The sequence below is a fragment of the Salvelinus namaycush genome, chromosome 15, assembly GCF_016432855.1.
Source record: "Salvelinus namaycush isolate Seneca chromosome 15, SaNama_1.0, whole genome shotgun sequence".
NCBI classification, from domain to species: domain Eukaryota; kingdom Metazoa; phylum Chordata; class Actinopteri; order Salmoniformes; family Salmonidae; genus Salvelinus; species Salvelinus namaycush.
Window position 1 is genome coordinate 17,831,120 of NC_052321.1, and position 17,766 is coordinate 17,848,885.

Sequence of the window (17,766 nt, forward strand, 5' to 3'; positions counted from 1 at the left end):
GAAAGACAGATCAGAGATAAAGGACAGCAGTTTGATCATTTTAGCTTTGCAGATTAGAGTATCATATCAAATCATAATGGATCAGCAAAACATTAAAACAGATCCCTGACAGCTTACCCCAGTCTCTCCTTTGGACCTTCTCCTCATAGACAGCTGGTAGGTTCTTAAGGGCAAGGTGGTTCTCAGCCTCCATGTTTCTCTGCCTCACCACAGGCCTGCTGTTCTTGATGCGCTGGCTGTACTGGCGGGCCAGTTGGAAAACCTTGTTCTTCATCTTCTCCATATCCTGCAGAATCAGGTCCTCTTCCGCCCCTGAACGCAGGCTGATGATCCTGGGGAGGGGAGCTCTACTGACTGTGTCTCTCTCCCAGGACTTGGGAGTCTTATTCTGGCAGGACTCCTGCCCTGAGAAGGGGTCTGGGGAGGTTGTGATGGGTGATGGGGATTTCTCTGAGACAGCATCCATGTCTGACTCCTCCAGGATCCTCAGGGGCTCGATATACTCAGCTTCAGGGCTCTCGCTGCTGGTTCCCCCCTTCCGGGATAGATGTGATCTGGGATGGACAATGTCCTCTGTACCCTGGATACCCTTAGGTTTCCCAAGGCTCCCATAAACCTCCTCCATCTCCATGTCTTGCCACACTTGGACCATGTCCAAGGATGGTCTGAAGAACTCATCCTCGTCTCCAACATGAACATCATTGACACTCTGGGACCTGGGCTTGATGTCTGCAGCTTTTTGTGGCTCCAGCACAGGGGTATTATTAGTCCTCTGCTCTTTTTCTAAGCCAGGAAGGTCGAACACTGACCAGGATGTGGGCCGGTTGTTCGGGGAGACCTTGCTGTGCCCTGGAACCGCTTGGTCCTGGGGTTTGCTGTTGAGCTGCTGGCTCAGGTGTCTGACCAGGCCTGCAGGAATATAGGACAGGCTCTCCCTGCGCTTGATGCTGAAGCTGGCATCCTGGTGCTCTGCATGCTCATAGTACCTCCTGATCTTGTGGATGAGTATCCGGTCCTGCTTGGAGAGAGTGGATCTGCGCTCCACCTCCATGAGGTCATCTGGTCTAGGGGCAGGCGTATAGGTGTTGCCTTTCAGGAGCAGTGGGTGCTCTGGGGTGGAGTTAACCAGGGTCTGGACCTTCTCCTCGAGCTCGGTGTTCAGACAGGGTGTGCTGCTGCTCTTGCTGCCCAACTGAGGTGAGGGGTAGCCCAGGGAACACAGGTCCTCTGAGACCACCAGGCTGCCGACAAAATGCTCAGTGATTATACTGCCCTGGTCCAACACAGAGGCAGGCAGGATGCGGCTGGTCTCAGTTCCCACCGCCGCACCAAACTCTGAACACTCTCCATTTGTCACTGATGAGTTCATCTCATCCTGTTGGACAGAGCAGTCACTCTCCTCTTCCTCCCCTCCCGCTCTGTACCTTCCCTCTTCCTCTACTCCTCCCCCGATACCCCTCTCAGGCTCCAGTGTCTGAGACGTCTCAAGCTGTCTGGGAGGCAGGGTCGGCGAAGCATCAGGATCTGTGCATAGGGGTGGGTTCGCCTCACTCTGTTCCATCACTAATACCTTAGAAGCACTGCTTTGAGGAGGCACCTCCTCCACATACACCTGGATAAGGAGGAAGGAAGAGTGAATATTAACATCAGGATGGAATAAAGCAATATGGATATGATAAGTCAACAGGTAGTTATAAATCACCAGTCATTATCTGACATTGGATCAATGAGCCAAGTCAAATGATCAGGTTAAATCTGCTACAGCAGCCATGATCTCTGATCCACGTCTGGTAGTGCATGGCGTCGAATATTCTGACAACATGACAGAGTCACAGTAGAATGTGTAATAAAACGTTCAGAGCATTTTGATTCCATTTGTATCTTTATAGCTAATTCATCACAATTGCCACCGGCCATTTCACACGCCCCTGCTGAACTCTGCTGTAAAATGTAGCACTTTAAAAACCGTTTAACAGTTTTAATTTCACAGATTTGAACGCAGTGTGAAGTTATAACAGACTAATTTCCAGCTGCAGTCTGGCTGTGGCAGAATGTGTGTGTGTTAAGGAATGCAGTGGGAGCTTCGGGTAGGAAATAAGGGAGGGATCAAAACAACTTGTTACACTCGGCTTGGAAGCAGACAAGAGCACCCAGGATCTATCAAAATGTTCCCTCTGACCATGAGAGATGACAGGGGGCAACAACATGGAGGGAACATTCTCATTTACAGGGTATAAATACACAACCCCCTAGTTGTATTAGATCAGAACCGAACCACTTTGGGCCACCTACCAGTCTTCCCAAATTCCCATCCCCTCAAAAGATTAAGACTTTTCTGTTAGTATCCCCTATATTTGAGATACAGTACAAGAAAAGAAAACATTCATCCGTTCAGAATCTCTTGAAGCCTAGTCTCATGTGACAGATTTGGTTCAACTTTGACCCAGCCAGTCCAAACTCTTCATACCTGGTCAGTGAAGGTCTCCTCTGTAGCAAACTCGCTGATCTCCTGGGCTGATGTCTCCTTCCTCTCCCCCATTGGTGCCTTCTTAACTACAACCTCATAGTGTTCTTCATCCTGGGGTAGCAGAACACAACATGAAAGGGACTGCAGCATGCTTAGGGTGAACACGGGGTCTTAGATGGCCAAATCCATACAGTGAAGAATCACAAGACTTTTCTATCATCTGGTTCCAGACACAAGCTGGGCAGCACTGATTTGCATTTAGTTGTAACGCACCTGTGTGACAATACATTATATAGACAGCTGCCATTCATATTACAGGATGTTCAACATTCAAGCCATTTTAATGCCATTGTAGCAATTAACCCCAATAAAGCTCCTCTGTAGTTTTGGAAAAATCAAAAGGGAAACCTAACTAATGTGAAGACCAAAGCACATATTATCCTGACTCCCTGATTTGACAGCCAAATTCACCTTTGAAGTCATACATCAGCTCTGTGGATCCATTGACTCAATGCAAATGCACCCATCAAATACGCACAAGGCTAATTGCTAACTTGTTTTCTCTACAATGTTGATTTTCAAAGCAAATTGTGTCACATGCCCTGAATACAACAAATGTAGACCTTACCTTTTAATGCTTCCTTACAAGCCCTTAACCAACAATGTATATCAATGATGTATGTATAGATCAATGATGCCGCTCTTGCTGCGGGCGATTCTCTGATCCACCTCTACGCAAACACCATTCTGTATACATCTGGCCTTTTTTTGGACACTGTTAACAAACCTCCAAATGAGCTTCAACGCCATACAACTCTCCTTCCTTGGCCTCCAACTGCTCTTAAATTCTAGTAAAACTAAATGCATGCTCTTCAACCGATCGCTGCCCGCACCCGCCTGCCCGACTAGCATCACTACTCTGGACAGTTCGGACTAAGAATATGTGGACAACTATAAATACCTAGGTGTCTGGCTAGACTGTATACTCTCCTTCCAGACTCATATTAAGCATCTCTAATCCAAAATTAAATCTAGAACCGGCTTCCTATTTTGCAACAAAGCCTCCTTCACTCATGCTGCCAAACATACCCTCGTAAAACTGACTATCCTGCCGATCCTTGACTTCGGCGATGTCATTTACAAAATAGCCTCCAACACTCTACTCAGCAAATTGGATGCCGTCTATCACAGTGCCACCCGTTTTGTCACCAAAGCCCCATATACTACCCACCACTGCAACCTGTATGCTCTCGATGGCTGGTCCTCACTACATATTCGTCACCAAACCCACTGGCTCCAGGTCATCTATAAGTCCATGCTAGGTAAAGCCCCACCTCATCTCAGCTCACTGGTCACCATAGCAGCACCCACCTGTAGCACGCGCTCCAGCAGGTATCTCTCACTGGTCATCTCCAAAGCCAACACCTCCTTTGGCCGCCTTTCCTTCCACTTCTCTGCTGCCATTGACTGGAACGAATTGCAAAAATCACTGAAGTTGGAGACATATCTCCCTCACTAACTTCAAGCGTCAGCTGTCAGAGCAGCTTACCGATCACTGCAGCTGTACACAGCCCATCTGTAAATAGCCCATCCTACCATCTACCTACCGCATCCCCATATTTTCTTTTCTGCTCTTTTGCACACCAGTATTTCTACTTGCATATCCTCATCTGCACATATATTACTCCAGTGTTAATTGCTAAATTGTAATTAATTCGCCACTATGGCCTACTTATTGCCTTCCCTGTTTACCCCATTTGCATACACTGTATACTGATTTTTATATTGTGTTATTGACTGTACGTTTGTTTATCCCATGTGTAACTGTTGTTTTTGTCGCACTACTTTACTTTCTTGGCCAGGTTGCAGTTGTAAATGAAAACTTGTTCTCAACTGGCGTACCTGGTAAAATAAAGGTGAAATAAAATTTAAAAATAATATTTAAAAATGCAGTTAAGAAAATAATTTTACTGTGTTACTTTTTATTTCATTTAGTAAATATTTTAACCAACAACGCAGTTCAAGAAATAGTTAAGGGCTTGTAAGTAAGCATTTCACGGTAAGGTCTACTACACCTGTTGTATTTGGCGCATGTGACAAATAACATTTGATTTACTAAATAAACTAAAGTAAAAAAAGTATCACGATAAAATAACTAAGCTATATACAGGGGGTACCAGTACAGAGTCAATGTGCAGAGGTAATATGTACATGTAGGGGTTAAGTGACTATGCATAGATAATTAACAGCAAATAGCAGCAGGGTAAAACATGGCTCTTATGGCTTGGGGTTAGAAGCTCTTAAGGAGCCTTTTGGACCTAGACTTGGCGCTCCAGTACAGCTTGCCACGCGGTAGCAGAGAGAACAGTCTATGACTTGGGTGGCTGAAGGCTTTGACAATTTTTGGGGTCTGTAATGCTCCGCAACACACGAGAGAAAAGCATGGTAGTGTGCGCGTTAACCATTAGGGCTGGGAACTGCCAGAGACTTCACGATACGACATTATCACGATACGACATTATCACGATATGACATTATCACGATACGACATTATCACGATACGACATTATCACGATATGACATACTCACGATATGACATACTCACGATATGACATACTCACGATACAATACCTATTGCAATTCTCACGATTCTATATGTATTGTGATTCAATACTATGATATGATGTTCCAAACATATTGCTCACTATATGTCTGCTGCAGAGAGACAAGAGAGCATGAGAACATTTGTTTTGATCAGTCATGGAAATAAACGTGCTGATAACATGTTGGCTCACTATTAAAAAAAGAGATGGAGAACAAGCTATAGGATGAAAAATACCAGAGTTTTGGTGCAGGTAAAGCCGATTAGCGCTAGCTAAGGCTACCTAGCAACAATTTAATTAAATCGATACAGAGTCAAGTATCAATATAATATCATCCAAAATTCTATTACGATGTAACTGTTGATTTTCCCCACCATCATTATTAACCATTCCATTCTAAAAACCTCAAATTCAAACAATAACAGGCCTTTCAATAGTCACATTTTCCCCAACATTCAATGAAGTCACAAACATGATGAATTATAAATCTGATCTGCAGTGACCAGATTTCCATGATACTGATTGTTGTTACCATTCCTGGAAGGTTTAGTCCATGCAGTTATTATGCGAGTGTGAAAACCAGAAGCATTCCATGAGTACGGCAAATGGTAGCTGGGTTTTAGTGAATTGCATCAAGGCTGAGGTAAACAGAGAGGGAGATGGTTGATTGGCAAGCCAGTGAAATTGCAGAGGAAATAGGAAACCCCTTGGTGGCAGTGAGCCTCACCGTTGTGAACCGAGCGGAAAGTAAAGCCCTGGCCCTATAGTGCCAGCAGGAGATGGCAAAGTCGGCTACCTGGTCATCCTCCATCAGAATATCATCTGTGTTCATCTCCCCCTTCTCCTCCTCAGTCTCCTCCTCCTGCTGCTGCTCAGTGCCCCCCTGGCAGGGTAAGGACCCTGGCTTAGGGTCCTCACTAGGACTCAGGCCACAGGAGGGTATCTCCTCCTGAGCTCCCAGCACACCAGGCCTCTCAGCCTCACCTAGACTGGAGCCCAGCATACTGACACTAGCAGCTGGCTGCAGGGAACGCCTGTCCCCCAGAAGAGCACCTTCACTGTCTGCGTGCTGTAGCTTGAAGTCACAGAGAGTTGAGCTGTTATTGCAAGGCCAGCATAGAGATGTTCCTTTTTAATGTAATTGCAAGGTGTTGAAAAGAATGGTATCAATGTGACTGCTTTAGCACGGCGTGAGATATGAAGGTACAACAATGTGATCATGCCAAGCTAGCATGCTGTGCGCCCCACATTATGGACACATCACTAATCAACAAAACCCTGAGACCGAAACCTCTGCCTTTATTAACACAATATGGTTCAGCCCATTATTAACACAATATGGTTCAGTAGCAATTCCTCTCAGCAAGGTTTTTTCTGCATTTCCTTTCAGAGTCAGTGTCAAACCTGTGAGAACAACATCTCACTGAACCACATTGAACGGAGTCAACCGATTTCTCTTTTCTGCACAGAGGAGAAAAAACATGGCAGGGAAAAATGTACTTTCATCATTGGGAAGCTTACCTTCAGTATGGCTGCAAGTCAGGAGAAGATAATGAAGCGGAGAAAATAAGAGAATGTCAACAATGCTGCCACAACAAGAAAGTAGAATTATATCATACTGTAAACACACTAATAATATCTGAAAACTGGCAAGTTAATTGGATAAACTGTGAATGAGAAATGGCTCCTTTCAGAGACTTATAAATGAGGCAATTCATAAGGACAGTCCTCTCTGACTGAGGAAGATGAAGAACAAGAAAATTACGTCATTAGGTTTGTAGCTAACTTGATTTGAGAGGGCGTAAAGACGTCAGAGAGACAAGACAGAGGTACTTAGTTTATCCCTTTGTTGCTCTCTATTTAAAAATCAGCAGAGATAACGAGGCTGACTGCACAGCCATGGCAGACTGACTGGGGAAGACACACGGACAATTTCCTCCAAAACCCATTAGTTTTTAATATAACCTAACCACACTTATTTATTTCCAACTTATTGCTGCTCTTCATATAACCATAATCACCTCTATCTCCCATCACTGCCCTTTCATTGCGGGTCAATTAGAATGCATGAGAGCAGCGCGAGCCACAGATCTAAAGCCAGGACTGAATTTGACTATTGAAAAGAGCTCCTGAATGACAAAGCCTTTCAGTAATATGGCCCATAATTAACATCATTATGGGTGATCTAGGACAGAGGGGGGTGTGGGGCTGAGAGAGGAGTAGGGGTCTGGCCTTTTGATCTGGCTGTCCAGGGGTCCATCTACGGCAGAATGACAGCATGGGGTGAGTACTGAGACTCAGTATCTGGTCTCAATCTTCATTTAACATACAAATCTCATCATGATAATGAATAGCCTCTAACAGGGACCTCTTTAACAAGATCGCAATGATAAGTAAATTAGTGGCATCCCTTTTGCCTTACCTTTGGTTGTCCTTACGATCTCTTTCCCTGGTTCTAAAATGTAAAAAAGACAGTTGAAGCATAGTGAATATATTTGTGGCAAACATACAGTATTCTCATGGACTGATATCACAAGCAATGAGCTTCTGAGACGCAACCAAAAAAGGAGCCTCGTTAAGAATAGTTTCAGACTGTAGAACTGTGGGGTAAGTGGAACCAATCGAGCCTGAAGAGATGGCTTTGGTGTTGTAAAACAAAACATTGTTTTACTATGTGCAGGGGGAGGGAACTAACTCACCTGATGTCCTGCGTCCGGGTCTCCCTTCTGCGGAAAAGTCTTCAGCCCGGCAGGATCCAGCCTTCTTCAGCCTCTCTGGGCTGTAGCGGTACTTCCCCGACCCTGGGTCTGCACAAAGCACAGCAAGCAACACCATCACTCAGTCACTACCGCTCACTCACTCAAAACCAGGTCAGTGAATTAAAGAAATCGTTCTCTACTCTTCAAATGGGGACGCAACAGTTAATAATTGTTCCATATTTCCAGTGAAGTGATCCGCTTGCACTCAATGACAGCCTTTTCTGTTGCTTTGTTAACAGCCACAGCTATGTTTAGTGCCTTTACCTTTTATTCATATGAACCATATTTATCTGGAATACTCACAGAGAGAATCCATTTCGAGGATGGCCTCTTTTACCTGGAAGACAGAAATCAAAAGAAAACAGTAGAGTCATTTTTATTAGACTTCAAATTTACAAATGCAGCATTGATATGTTTATTTTATTTTTTAAAACAAAGAACAGCTCCACCCCCCCACCCCTACTATAAGGTGCATAGGCCTACATGTAAACAACGAATGTCAGCATGTCATAAAGGAGATTAAATGGAGATACACAAAAAACATTTTATGCAGAAGTGTGTTAACAGACTAATAGTATTTTTTTGTCATAATATAAATATATAATAAGAGAAGTATATAATATATAAGAAGAGAATATATAAGAGATAACAGTAGTAGATAATTGAATGAGAATCATTTATTTGGGTAATCTTACTAGTCATATTAGAAGGAATAGTATATAGCGCCATAGATGCAGTCTAGGTCAACATCTTAAAACTGTATGGGAGTCCAGTCAGAGGTTAAAGCTAAATGTAATTGTTTATATTTAAGCGTGGTAATTGTTCATTCAGTAGGAAGGGTAGAGAAATCTTCAAATAATGAAATAAAGGGTTGTCAAAGGGAGTACAATTTATCTGTTTATCCTCTTAAGGTGAATTTGATATTTTCTAATTTAAGAATAAATATATCTTAGAGCCATACAGCTAGGGAGGAAGGGGCTGCGGATTTCCAATTCAGCAGAATCCTGCCATGAGCCAGAAGAGTTGTGAATGCAATAATATGGAGTGCTTAGACAATATACGACGGGGCTCTTCTACAGCTCCAAAAATAGCAACATAGCTATTCAACGTCAACCATCTCCCTAAGATACGGTGACAAGATTTCAGAAGATGGAAGTCCAGAAAGCTTATCCATTTGGAGAAAGACCAGGACGCGTGTTAGGTTTGCAGGAGATTGAGCACAGCATTCACATTTGTCCTCTATATATCAAGGTATATGTCTGCTAGTCTGGACTTACTCATAATGAACTCGAAGGAGCACCTTGAACTGGATGAGTCCGAGTCAAGCACAGGAAGAAGACGAGTTTACCCTTTTTAATAGCGCTTTCCCACCAGTTTAAGTTCTATATTCATCTCATGTTCCCACTTCTCCATAGTTCTGTTAAGGCTGGTGTTGCCGAAGCACATAACATACGAGTAAAATGTATGAGATGAACCCCTTCTGGCTAGATTTAACATTTTAAAGCAGTTTGTCTCATGGCAATGCCTCCGGCAGGTTGGGGAAGATCCTTCAAAGTCAACTGTGATTGATCTTATTTTAACGAATACGCCAGATAAATATGTTCCTACTGGCGTCTTCTTCCAAGAGATTAGTGATCATTGCCCAGTTGTGTTAGAGATGTGAGAATAGAAAAATATAAGCCTCGCGCCATTACAAAGAGGAAAGTCAGTCCACACAATCATTATTCTAGTGACCTTGATTGTATTTCAGCTATCCCTGAACCCGATTTAGCTTTGCGCCTCTTTGCAGATGTCTTCAATACCATTGGGAATAATCATGCTCCCTTCAAAAAAATGAATGGTTAAAAAGGTAGATTCAATGCCTAGTACACGCCTATAATTATCAAAAGTCATTCATAAAAAGGGATGATGCTTGGGTCAAGGTCAGAAACACAGGCTCAGGCCTGTCAGACAAGATTTTAAGCAACTGAGGAATCATTGTGTAAATTCTAAATCTGATTATTACAAAACTGCTCTTTCAGATTGTAATGGGAACCTGGCTAAATTCTGGAAAACTGCCTCCTCTCTGCCACAACAAATTCCTTCATACACTGGCCTCATTATGCATTTCAATCAGCGGGCTCTATTTGGAAGAACGTCTAAGCCTATTTACAAAGATATTGGGCTGGATGCTGATAGGGAAAACTTGCTGAATGATCAGAGAAATTATTCTAGCAATAGACAAGTGATGCTAGCAATAGATAAGAAATCCACTGAAGCCGGCAATTGGATTCTGGTCTGCTTAAGTGTGCAGTGCCCATCATTGTTGCCTTAAAAAAAAAAAAAAAAATCGTAGTGATTTTAATAATGAATTATCGCCTTATTTCAAGGCTTCCTTGTCTAGCTAACATTCTTAAATCTTTGCTAAATGCACAACTTTGCAAACATTTCTATCAGAGAAATGTACATTACTCCTTTGTTTACAAGGCCCTACTTCATAAACTTCTGTTGAAGTATAGACACCTAAGTTGCCTAACCCAGTCACAGGATTGGTTAACTTAAGGTTTCTAGGGTCTCCACTGAGCTAGGTAAATTTGCTTTTAAATGTAATGCACTGTATTGCTGGAACAAAATTCAAAATACATTTTATCTTGATGTTCTGGTGCCGTTTGTGCAATTTAAAGTATTGATTGGGGACTTATTTGCGGAGGAATGCAACTGTTTTTCTGGTTGATTTGTGGTGTTTGTTGTGCTTACCATGATTATAAAAGTACACAAATTATTTAAAAATAGTATTATACAGAGCACATTTGGAAAGGAGACCTACGTCTCAATGTCTTCTCTTTCAAAATAAAGGTTAAGTAAATACAAAATAAATTAAAGTATAAGCAATATAGAAGCTTGTATAAGTGGCAGGGAACCATTTGCTATGGAATCACTAAACACCTACAAAAAAGTAGCAAGTTTATCAGATAATGTTTTGTAAAATTCTGGGGTAGCCGTCAGGAGCTTTGCTACTCTGCATTTACCAAAATTATTCTCGTAATTCTTGCAATGTTTTGCGTCAGATGAGCTGATTGTAGGGGCATTTCAGTTTGCCAAGAAGGAGTCCATTTTAGAGGCAGTGAGTTGGGGATTCAGATGTGTAAAGAGATGAATATAATGATAAAGGTTTTGTTGATATCGGAAGGGGTCGACAACAAAGTACCATGGGCATCTTTAATATGTGGAATGAAACGAGAAGCTGCATTGCATTTTATCTGATGGGCTAATAGTTGACTGGCTTTGTCACCATACTCATAGAAATAACCTTTGGACTGTAACAGCTTTTCAGCTTTGGATGTAGCCAAATGATCAAATTGTGCCTGAAGATCATTGCTTTTTGTATAGCTGAGGATCTGGGTTTATAGCATATTGGTGATCTAGGTCTGAAATATATGTGGTTGTATATAAATGCGCTGATCTCCATTAGAGATCTTCATGCTTTATTAAGAGTGGCAGAGTAATAGTTGATATTTGGAGACTAAAAAACCCTCGACCTAGTGATATATACACTACAGTTCAATAGTTTGGGGTCACTTAGAAATGTCCTTGTTTTTGAAAGAAAAGCAATTTTTTTGTCCATTAAAATAACATCAAATTAATCAGAAATACAGTGTAGACATTGTTAATGTTGTAAATGACTATTGTAGCTGGAAACGGCAGATTTTTTATGGAATATCTATATAGGCGTACCGAGGCCCATTATCATCAACCATCACTCCTGTGTTCCAATGGCACGTTGTGTTAGCTATTCCAAGTTTATCATTTTAAAAAGGTTAATTGCGCATCAGAAAACGCTTTTGCAATTATGTTAGCACAGCTGAAACCTGTTGTAATGATTAAAGAAGCAATGAAACTGGCCTTCTTTAGACTACTTGAGTATCTGGAGCATCAGCATTTGTGTGCTCGATTACATGTTCAAAATGGCCCGAAAGAAAGTACTTTCTTCTGAAACTTGTCAGTCTGTTCTTGTTCTGAGAAGTGAAGGCTACTCCATGCGAGAAATTGCCAAGAAACTGAAGACCTCGTACAACGCTGTGTACTACTCCCTTCACAGAACAGCGCAAACTGGCTCTAACCAGAATGGAAAGAGTGGGAGGCCCCGGTGCACAACTGAGCAAGAGGACAAGTACATTAGAGTGTCTAGTTTGATAAACAGACGCCTCAAGTCCTCAACTGGCAGCTTCATTAAATAGTACCCACAAAACACCAGTCTCAATGTCAGTGAAGAGGCGACTCCGGGATGCTGGCCTAGGCAGAGTTGCAAAGAAAAAGCCATCTCTTCAGATTACCTCAACAAATTGACAACTAGAATGCCAAAGGTCTGCAAGGCTGTAATTGCTGCAAATGGAGGATTCTTTGACGAAAGCAAAGTTTGAAGGACAATTATTTCAAATAAATCATTATTTATAACCTTATCAACATCTTGACTAGATTTCATATTCATTTTGCCAATAATTTCCATGCATGTTTTCATGGAAAACAAGGACATTTCTAAGTGACCCCAAACTTTTGAATGGTAGTGTACATGGAGGAGACTTAAGCTAGTCATCTTGACTACTTTGTCTCTTTCTCTCTTGCATCAAAAGGTTAAAAAAGTTTTAATAGGAGAGAATGCAATCGGATCATCATTGACCTTCACATAACTCTTACAGAATTTCCATGTGGACAGGGATATTGGAAATGTAATCAAAGTTTACTGGAGGATAAAATAATTTATAACTGAATTTTTCCAGTATAATATAGGTTCAGCAAATATTGTTCGGGATACCTTTAGGGTTGCACATTTTGGGGAATATTCAGAGGTGGAAACTTTCCGTGGGAATTAACGGGAATATGGGAATTAATATTAATACCAATTTGCATTGATATATTTACCATATCATGTGGAGACAGAAACATAAACCTTTTACCTTATAAGTAGACAATTGCAAATGATTAAATCCTTCAAAGAATTAAAATGATCAATTTAGTTACGAATTGAACTTTAATTAAATGGAGTTGACTCTTCACATGGGATGATTTCACTGAACAAAAGGGAATATTGAATGATCCATCGCAACATACATCTGTAAAATGATAGTCTAGAAACTAAAGCTTTGGTTGTCTTCCTCTCAGGCTTCCCTGGACCTCCTCAATGTCCACCTCTTGAACATCAGACTGAGGCCTCATCTTCACTGTCACTTTCCAACCTTGTTGAGGATGGCTCGTTATCAGGCTCAAAAAGCCAAAAATATGCCCGGATGGCCACCAATTTATCAACCCTTGTACTGGTCAGCCTGTTGTATGCATTGGTGTGTGTGTGTTCCCAAACAAGGACCAGTTGTGCTGAGGCGGCTGATGTTGGTGGGATTTGGAGGATGGAGGCAACAGGGGTTAAGAGCCTCAGATGCACAAAGTCCCTTCCGCCAGGTGGCTGATGAGATATGTTGGCACGACTGCCATATTGCTCCATCCCAAAGCCCTTGCTTGGAAGTGTACTTCGCCAGATTGCCAAGAACCTTGCCCTCATCCAGGCCAAGGTCACAAGACACGGTAGTGATGACACCATAGGCCTTGTTGATCTCTGCACCAGACAGGATGCTCTTGCCAGCATTCTTGGGGTCAAACATGTACGCTGCGGCGTGTATGGGCTTCAGGCAGAAGTCTTCATGCTTTTTTATGCATTTCAGTACTGCAGTTTCCTCTGCTTGGAGCAACAGTGAAGTAGGCAGGGCAGTATGGATTTATTGTCTTACATCTACAAGCAGAGTCTGAACATCAGACAGGATGGTATTGTCTCCCTCAATCCGTGCAATGGCTACTGCTATAGGTTTCAGGAGTTTCAGGCTGCTTACCACTCTCTCCCAAAATACCTCATCCAGGAGGATCCTCTTGATGGGGCTGTCCATATCGACAGACTGATATGGCTATTTCTTGGAGAGACTATTTCCCCTCCAGGAGACTGGTAAACATGATGACAACACCAAAACCAACAGGTGTTGCTGGGAAGCTTCAATGTGGTGCTCTTATTCTTCTCACTTTGCTTGGTGAGGTAGATTGCTGCTATGACTTGATGACCCTTCACATACCTAACCATTTCCTTGCCTCTCTTGTAGAGTGTATCCATTGTTTTCAGTGTCATGTCCTTGAGGAGCAGATTCAGTGCATGAGCAGCACAGCCAATGGGTGTGACGTTAGGGTAGGACTCCTCCACTTTAGACCAAGCAGCCTTCATGTTCGCAGCATTGTCTGTCACCAGTGCAAATGCCTTCTGTGGTCCAAGGTCATTGATGACTGCCTTCAGCTCATCTGCAATTTAGAGACCGGTGTGTCTGTTGTCCCTTGTGTCTGTGCTCTTGTAGAATACTGGTTGAGGGGTGGAGATGTAGTTAATTATTCCTTGCCCACGAACATTCGACCACCCATCAGAGATGATTGCAATACAGTCTTCTTTCTCTATGATTTGCTTGACCTTCACTTGAACTCTGTTGAACTCTGTATCCAGCAAATGAGTAGATAAAGCATGTCTGTTTGGAAGGGTGTATGCTGGGTCGAAGAACATTCAGAAATCTCTTCCAATACACATTGCCTGTGAGCACCAGAGGTGAACCAGTTGCATACACAGCTCGTGCAAGACATTCATCAGCATTTATGACTACGTTCCGCCATTGAGTAAAGAAAACAACTTCTGATTCGAGGACCATGAGCTGCTGCTATCGATAATGTGTCCGATTCATCATTTTGACCTCGAATAGAAGTAGAGGGACTTTTGTCAGAGGTTGCTTGTTGTGAGCGCTGAGGGAACTTTACGCACTTAGCCAGATGATTCTGCATCTTTGTTGCATTCTTCACATATGATTTGGCACAGTATTTGCAAATGTACACAGCTTTTCCTTCTACATTAGTTGGTCAGATTGTGCCCGTGGCATTTTCCTGTAAAGATTAGAAAAAAATGAGTAAAAAAAAAAAATACAATTCCATGTACATATAAATAGTTGACCAGTTAAAATAAACTCCTTTCTAAGATAAACGTTTTAAAATGAAACATGTACGGAAGCAGGTGAATTAACACTCAGTTAGCAGGCTCAAGCAAGCCAAAACCCACATGGTAGGTAGCAAAAACTAACTAGCAGAAATTGTTAACAAGTTAGAAATGATTTAAAACACACTTCGCTGTAGGCTACTATTTACTAGTTAACAAAAAATCATGTATATCATGTATAAAATATTCACCCCACCCAGGATTGTAATCAAAACTTACCAGAAAGCATGTAGTCCTTGCCTCAGACAGTGTAGTAGTGTGGGCTCAATAGCATCTCATCCTGATCAGACAGTTTTTTTTTTTTTTACATGGATGATACATTGGAGATAATATAGGACAACTACTAGAAATAATAGAACATCATGAAACATCTAAGAAGACAGGCCTGGTATTTAAAGCGAAGTTTGAAAAGGCCTTTGATAAAGACTGGATTTTATTTATAAAAATGCCTGGATTTGTTCAATTTCAGTGATTCTTATAAAATGGGTAAAAGTAATGTATAACAACCCCAGGTGTAAAATAGTAAATAGCGGATATTTCTCAAGAGAGTTTTGAATTGTCAAGAGGAGTTAAAACAAGGGTGTCTGCTGTCACCATATCTATTCCTTATGGCCATCGAAATGCTAGCTATTAAAACTTCTTATGGATGAAATCCCGTTAACAGGATCGATTTGACAACAGCCAGTGAAAGTGCAGGGCGCCAAATTCAAACAGAAATCTCATAATTAAAATTCCTCAAACATACAAGTATTATACACCATTTTAAAGATAAACTTGTTAATCCCACCACAGTGTCCGACTTCAAAAAGGCTTTACGACGAAAGCATACCATGCGATTATGTTAGGTCAGCACCTAGTCACGGAAAAACACAGCCATTTTTCCAGCCAAAGAGAGGAGTCACAAAAAGCAGAAAGAGATAAAATGAATCACTAACCTTTGATGATCTTCATCAGATGACACTCATAGGACTTCATGTTACACAATACATGTATGTTTTGTTCAATAAAGTTCATATTTATATCCAAAAATCTCAGTTTACATTGGCGTGTTATGTTCAGTAATGTTTTGCTTCCAAAACATCCGGTGATTTTGCAGAGAGCCACATCAATTTACAGAAATACTCATCATAAATGTTGATGAAAATACAAGTGTTATACATGGAATTAAAGATATACTTCTCCTCAATGCAACCGCTGTGTCAGATTTCAAAAAAGCTTTACGGAAAAAGCACACCATGCAATAATCCGAGTACAGCGCTCAGGCACCAAAACAAGCCATACCAGATACCCGCCATGTTGAGGAGTCAACAGAAGTCAGAAATAGCATTATAAATATTTAATTACCTTTGATGATCTTCATCGGAATGCACTCCCAGGAATCCCAGTTCCACAATAAATGTTTGTTTTGTTCGATAAAGTCCATAATTTATGTCCAAATACCTCCTTTTTGTTCACGCGTTTAGTTCAAATCCAAATTCATGAGGCGCAGGCACACTTAGTCCAGACGAAAAGTCAAAAAGTTCCATTACAGTTCATAGAAACATGTCAAACGATGTATAGAATCAATCTTTAGGATGTTTTTATCATAAATCTTCAGAGCTCGCTCTCACGGCATACGCGCATGACTGAGCTCTTGGCATTGTGCCAGACCTCTTAGTCAAACAGCTCTTATTCGCTCCCCCTTCACAGTAGAAACCTGAAACAAGATTCTAAAGACTGTTGACATCAAGTGGAAGCCGTAGGAAGTGCAATCGGACCAAATTTTACACTATCTTGGATAGGCAAAGACTTGAAAACCTACAAACCTCAGATTTCCCACTTCCTGGTTGGATTTTGTCTCAGGTTTTTGCCCGCCATATGAGTTCTGTTATACTCACAGACATCATTCAAACAGTTTTAGAAACTTTAGTGTTTTCTATCCAAATCTACTAATACTATGCACATCTTAGCTTCTGGGCCTGAGTAGTAGGCAGTTTACTCTGGGCACCTTATTCATCCAAGCTACTCAATACTGCCCCCCACCCATAAGAAGTTAAAATCAGATCAAATAACAACAGAGTATTAGAAATCCAAGGCTTTAAAACAAAAAAGGTGTCCATGTATGCCAATGACTCAAGTTTTATATTTAGTCCACAAGAGTACAACCAATTGATTGCAGCATTACCCCAAAACTGGAGGCAGGTGGCAGGAGGCAGGGAACTGGTCTGTCTGCCCAATGTAAAGGATCAAAACTGGCAGAGGAATAAAAATAGCATAAATAGGAAAGTGTACCAGTTTCATATGAGGACCAGGATGTTGATAGCTGTGCCATACAGATTGCAAAATAGTTGGGATGAGCTTTTTGATGTACCGAATCCATGGTACAGGGTGTATGAGTTGATATATAAACGACGCAAGATTCAAGACTGTGCTTTTCAGCTAAAATTATTATATAGAATTCTTGCCACCAACAAAATTTTGAATATTTGGGGCATTCAATCATCAAAGCTCTGCAGATTTTGTTGTGAGGATACAGAATTAAGACCATTTATTTTGGTATTGCCCTCAGGTAGCCCGTTTCTGGTCTCAGATTCAGGAATGGCTGAAAATGCAGAACATTGATCTAAAATTGACCCTAGAAATAGTACTGTTGGGAGATCTGGCGAGAACGCGTCAGTCAATTAATGATATACTAATATCTTAGTAAAAGTATTTATCTTAAATTTGCAATCTGTAGATTCTATTTGATAGATTGAAATTGTATGTTAAACATCACTGCATAGTTGAAAGATATTTGTTGCGTAGAAATCTGAAGAGGGTGGCCTGCAGAGATAGGTGGGAGGGACTGAGGGAAGCTGAGGGTTGGGATGTGGAATTGGAGACAAGTGGGAGTGGAGTTGCTGTGCGGGAGAT

At 41.6% G+C, this 17,766-nt stretch overlaps 1 protein-coding gene across 4 annotated transcripts in view; it reads right to left on the reverse strand.

Annotated features, from left to right (window-relative positions):
- The window catches only part of LOC120060250 (pleckstrin homology domain-containing family G member 3-like), a 64,266-nt gene that overhangs the window by 1,680 nt on the left and 44,820 nt on the right, over nt 1–17,766 (reverse strand). For 2 of the 4 annotated variants that reach the window (XM_039009420.1, XM_039009421.1), the window contains exons 12-18: nt 8,133–8,166; nt 7,770–7,877; nt 7,493–7,525; nt 6,592–6,602; nt 5,798–6,145; nt 2,468–2,578; nt 118–1,612 (exon numbers count right to left, since the gene is read on the reverse strand). In XM_039009420.1, coding sequence (XP_038865348.1) covers nt 118–1,612; nt 2,468–2,578; nt 5,798–6,145; nt 6,592–6,602; nt 7,493–7,525; nt 7,770–7,877; nt 8,133–8,166 — 2,140 coding nt within the window. The remainder of the gene's footprint in view (nt 1–117; nt 1,613–2,467; nt 2,579–5,797; nt 6,146–6,591; nt 6,603–7,492; nt 7,526–7,769; nt 7,878–8,132; nt 8,167–17,766) is intronic. The other 2 variants (XM_039009422.1, XM_039009423.1) reach the window with 2 other exon arrangements.